General features: G+C 39.6%; 1 protein-coding gene across 1 annotated transcript; it reads right to left on the minus strand.

Annotated features, from left to right (window-relative positions):
* Positions 1–566: 566 nt before the first annotated feature.
* Positions 567–4,240, minus strand: PIN10 (probable auxin efflux carrier component 1c). Its single transcript, XM_008376623.4, has 6 exons — positions 2,646–4,240; positions 2,272–2,518; positions 2,089–2,174; positions 1,519–1,676; positions 985–1,061; positions 567–885 (listed from the first exon to the last, which is right to left on the minus strand). Exons 1-6 carry the CDS (start codon positions 3,871–3,873, stop codon positions 819–821), a joined length of 1,863 nt encoding a protein of 620 aa, XP_008374845.3. The 5' UTR covers positions 3,874–4,240; the 3' UTR covers positions 567–818.
* Positions 4,241–5,563: the final 1,323 nt, after the last annotated feature.

Consider the following 5,563-nt stretch of genomic DNA (forward strand, 5'->3'; position numbering starts at 1 on the left):
CTAGTGAGAACCTGTATCCCACGACTACTAATACCCCTAGTGTTGTCACAACTACTACCATTACTCCAATCACCATTGCTACCAACAACACTTTCGTCTCAACCATCATCCCACCACCACCGCCACCATTACTTCCAAATACAAATTTATATTTTTTTAGAACTTTAGTACTAGATACGTTTTTAGTGTTTTCATTCTCAAAATCATTTTCAGATTAAAATACCAGATGTATTTTCAAATCATTAAAATGCAAAATCTTATTTGTCATTCTCGTTTTACAAAAGAGTTTTTCAAAAAATCTTTTTGAATAATGTTAACGAACAGGCCCTAAGATTCCCTAAGATTCCATACCTTTTCATGTGTAGACAAGACATAGAAAAACTTGGGAATCTTGTAAAGATAAAACCGAGGGTATAGAACTGGAATAATACTGAATTATAACACTGGTGTAACATAACAAGTTATCATCACATCAACTTTCCCTTTCACTTTTTTCTTCCCCTTTTTCTACCTTAATTATAATTTTCAAAATATAATTTAAAGAAAATTATAACTAATAAATAAACTACAGAAAGCGTTCTTTTTATAACTTAAATTCACTACAAACTCATTTTACAAATTTTACTAAGAAAAAAGACGATTAATCAAAATAAAAAAGATTTCATTCATTCATTTCTTCCCCTGCAATGTTCTATCTTCTCTCAATCTTTCTTTCCCATCATCTTTGCGTTTATGAGCTTCTTGCTTTCTGCTTGCATGAAACGCAAAAGCCAAAAGCCACTGTTGTTTGTTGGTCTCCACTCCTCTCAAAAGCATCTTCATAGCCCCAACAAAATGTAGTAAACAAGCGTTATGGGCAACGCAATCAACATTCCAAATATAACCCTGAAATTAATTATTTGAATCATTAATTAATTAGTGTCTAATTGGTAAAGAAAATAGTAAATAAAACTTACTTTAAAATAATTTATAATATTTACTTACCCCGTGCTGAGAATATCAGGGTGTACATTGTATTCCTTGGCAAAGACAAAGGGAACAATTCCTTGGGGTAGGGCTGCCTGTTATATTTTGTTTGGCAAAACAAAAACAAAAAAAAAAAACATGTTAAAAATGGCACAGATGTTTGTTGTGCAGTGTACATAAATTATACAGGTCCAAACAAGTCATTGTGTAATTACATAAATCATTTTTTTTTAATCATATACTGGGTTGGAGTTTGATTTTGTTTTTTTAGCTCAGAGTCTTTTGGCAGTGGAATTTCTCAGCCCATGTTCCTGAAAAGCAGTGTGATGCCATGATGATTTTATTTGAAAATAATTCACAAAACAAAAAAATTCAAATGAAAAATAATAAAAAAGATTATCTTTAAGCAAACAAAATAATTATAAAAGGAAAGCTTTTGGAGCATAGGTTAAGCTATGTGGGATTGCTTTGGTTGTGTCAGAAGGAGGCAGAAGAGGAAAAATATGGGGAGAGAAAGAGAGAGAAAGGGGGAGGGAGGGAGAGGGAGGTGACCTGTACAATGGCAACATGTAAGAGAGTGCCTCTTAAGCCAACAGCAATGGAAGCAGCTGCCATGACAGCTGGACCTGTAAGGAATCTCACAGCCATGGCAAAAGCTGCAACGGAGTTTCCACATGCTATGATCTTTGGCTGCAAAGCCATAAACAAACCTGCAAAAAATATATCACATCAAAAAGCAGATTAGCAAAACAGCAGGCGGCAGCAGCAGCAACATAGCATCACAGACACCATGATCACCACCACCACCACTCGTCTGTCAGTCACAGTCCGTCATGTTTGAAAGGCAGAAAAGAGTGATGGACTTTTCATCATCACTAACACCAACCGATGACATCAAATCAAAAACCCTAGACAAACTCCTTGCTTGCTTTGCTTTTTTAAAAACATTAATAATTAAAGATGCTTATTAATAAATAAAGGAATAAAAGGACACTGAAGAGTATAACACATATATAAAAATAACCCTTATAATTACCAAGTACGATTTTTATGCAAGCATAATAAATTGTGATTGGAAAAAATGCATGAAAGGTAAAAACAAAAGGAACTTCTAATACTGACCGAGGCTGAACATGGCCATGCCAAGTCCTGCATCAGATAGTATGGCGATGGACTTCGCTACAATGGCTGGCATTTGAACGTGCCACCTGCAAAAGAAATATAATTATTAAGAAAGAAAGAACAGAATCCCACTTCAACCAAATAGAAGATTGGATTGGACCGGACTAGACTGGACGGGATTACCTGAATGAGACTAGAGACCAAGTGAGGCCGATCAAGCTGGAGTAAGTGTTTGGGTTTCTAATGAGTTTTCTCCAAACCATGATGAGAATTAGCCTTGTCATCACACTTGTTGGAGGCATCACTTTGGCTTTTCCAATCCCATCCCCTCCTTTCTCAGCCTCATTGTTCATGTTCATCTGATCTCTGTTTCCAAATCTGAAATCTTCTCTCTCCAAATACTCTTCCTGATTCTCTCTCCTCCCCTCCACTGAATTAAAATCCAAAAAATTCCCACCGTTAATCAGTCAAATTAAACAAAAACCCATGTCACCAAAATAAGAAAAAATAACAGGAAAAATTCAAACTTTTTTTTTAGAAATATTTGAAGTTTGTACCTTTTCCTGGAGACACAGCCAATTTTACTTCTTTGTGATCATGGGCAGCACCACCGTATTCATTGCTTCCAAACACATCTGAAACAGGAGAAGCACTTGAGCTCCAAACAAACATATGAAGATCCTTCCCGCCATTGGTGTCCTCTGTTTTCTGAGCTTGCCCATTAGCTCTCTTTGCATTCATGGCATTGCTATTAGCATTAGCGGTGACGGTTCTGGACGCCGTCGGAGAAAACATCCCTGGGTTTGGGGCCGGGTAATGCGCCACTGCATTATTCTGTCCGCCGTGGTAAAACCGTGGCTTATTTCCAGTAGCGGAGCTGACAGCGCCGCCGCCACCGTCTTCCTCGAAATTTGATGGCCGTGGAGTCGGCCCTCTGGACGCAGACATCCCATAAACATCGTTAGCTCCGAAATTCGAGTTCCTTCCGGCAGCCATCATGGAGTAGAAGTCCGTGTGGTTGAAACTTGACCCTCTCGGCGTCGGATTTCTCGAAGACTGCAGGGAGTAAATCTCCGCATTAGTGAGATTCGACGGCCGCGGGGTGGTGGACGACAGCCCCTGAGATCGCCGCGATAAAATATCCGAGCGCGAAGCGTTTGATTTTCTGACAGTGACGTGGAGTTTGCCGTCCTCCTTGATCTCCGCTTCAGTCTCGAGGGGCTGTCTTCCGTCGAGCGACATAATATCGGAGTCGACGTGGATGGAGACAATGGATCCCGCAGTGTCGGGAAACTGCTCCGAGATGAGGAGTCTTGCTCCTCGGTATTCGAACATGAAAAGCATCAAAGTGTACCAGATAATGCACTGGAGGACGACGATCTGCACCATCAAACTCCCGGAAAAATCGCCGTACATTCCCTTGAGCAATGGGATTCCCATGACCAGAGTGTTGGGCAGAGTGGAGACGGAGAAGAGAGTGATCGTCCATTCCAGGCAGCCCCTTTTGCTGACTTTGGTCCAGATGCCGAGGACGGTGAGGACGATCAGCTTCTGGAGGGTGTCGGCGGCAATGAAGCGGGTGTTCATGTTGTAAGGGTCGTTGGTGGAGATGAAGTGGAAGGAGAGGAGGGGGACGGCGAAGAGGGCGACGAAGCGGTTGATGCCGGAGCACTGGTCGGGGGTGAAGATCTTCCACCACTTCACGGAGCCGTAGGCCAAGATCATGGCCACGTAGAGCGGCACCACCGCCGTCATGACGTGGTAGAAGTCGGATAATGTAATCATCTTGGTGATTGGTGAAAACCGAAATCAGGAGAGTTAATTCTTATTGCTCTGTTTCTGGGGAGGTGAGGATTTGTGGAGGAAAGTAGTGGTGGAAGAAGGAGGAGGAAGGCGGTGGAGGTGGGGTTGATGATGAAAAGGGGAAGAGGAGGAGGAGAGCATGTGTGTTTTGGGATTATGGGGTGGTGTGTGTGGGCGGGTAATAAGCAGAAAGAATAGAGCTTTGAGAGTTGCGAGAGCAAGCTTGCACTTGCAGTCCCCAACACACACACTCAGCTTTTCAGGTCTCAGAAAGTATTTTGCTTTTTTATAATTTCAGTTTGTTTTTTTACTTTTTTTTTTTTTTTGTGGCGGGGAAAAAAGAAGAAGTGTAATTTGGGTTTAGGGTTAAGAAGGGATGGTATCTGATTACATATATGTAGAGTTGAGTTTCCTTGTAAGTTGGTGTGTGGCTCTATCTTGAACGGGTCTACTGGTTGCATAAAGTGGAGAAAAAGCATTTTGGCTAGAGGTGGCTGTGTCTCTAACTAGTTGTTTCTTTGTTTGGGGACCCTTTTAATCTATCAAAAGACCCTCTGCATCTTTCCTTATCCTCTCTTGTGGATGATCGATAAGAGCATTTCCAGCAGACTAGTTAATTTGTTTTCGAGTAAAAAACCGATCAATCTTTTATTTCACCTCGCAACATTTATTAGCTAAACTCCATTTTTATTAAGAAGCCTGTCTATCTTTTGCTCGGGTTAAGAGCATTTCTAGCAAACTAACTAAACTTCCTTTTGAGTTAGGAATCAATCGATCTTTGGCTCAAGTTAAGAATATTTTTAACAAACTAGTTAAACTCTCTTTTGAGTCAGGAATCGATCGATCTTTGACTCATGTCAAGAGTATTTTTAACACACTAGCTAAACTCTCTTTTGAGTGAGAAATCAATCGATCTTTGACTCATGTCAAGAGTATATCTAACAAACTAGTTAAAATTCATTATAAATAAACAATCATTCACTCTGAAAGTTTACTCAGAACGTCTCCATAAAACTAACTAAACTTACTTGGAAGTCAAAACACTCCTTCCATAAACTAGCTGTCAATGGACTTAAAATAACTGAAATTAGTTAAATCAAATTTATGAAATTAAATTAAAGGTACACAGAGTGTGTCATCAAATAGGAATACCACCATATTTCGTTTCATTACTTTTTTTTTTCTTTCTATTTTTGGTGGTTAACAATTAAGAAGATTGTGGCAAGTAAAAGTGCATTCGAATATAAAGTTGAGAAATGTAAAGGGAACTATTTTAAAAGTAAGATTCTTTATGAACTTTCTGTCATCTCATGTTTAAAACATAAGGTTTTACAATATTAACACATAATTAACATTAAACTGTAAAATATCATATAGTCCGTAAAGAGCCATATTTTTAAGAGTTCTGTTAGCATTCCTCGTATAAGGTTTGCATGTCTTAATCCATCAGTTTTGACATTGCACGCCAAAGCCCACGAATTATCTTCATGGGAAGAAGCGAGGATAATAGTGTTGATCACATGGATCCTAAATTGTCCACTCCTAAGCCATACCACATATTTGGCACGTCCAAACGCTTGCATGTCAATTGTTAGGTGGGATTAGACGCCAATCACAACTTAGAGGAAGACTACAATCCTAGCTATGCCATATGCCGTGCTATTTCATTTTG

Source organism: Malus domestica, chromosome 06 (assembly GCF_042453785.1).
Source record: "Malus domestica chromosome 06, GDT2T_hap1".
NCBI classification, from domain to species: Eukaryota; Viridiplantae; Streptophyta; class Magnoliopsida; order Rosales; family Rosaceae; genus Malus; species Malus domestica.

What these genes read in the sequence shown, in the direction of transcription:
- PIN10 (XM_008376623.4), bottom strand. Translation starts at nt 3,873, where the DNA reads ATGATTACATTATCCGACTTCTACCACGTCATGACGGCGGTGGTGCCG. An exon ending in TGGTCTCTAGTCTCATTCAG is followed by an intron (nt 2,175 to 2,271) that starts GTAATCCCGTCC and finishes TTTCTTTTGCAG; the next exon opens with GTGGCACGTTCAAATGCCAG. An exon ending in CATGGCCATGTTCAGCCTCG is followed by an intron (nt 1,677 to 2,088) that starts GTCAGTATTAGA and finishes TATTTTTTGCAG; the next exon opens with GTTTGTTTATGGCTTTGCAG.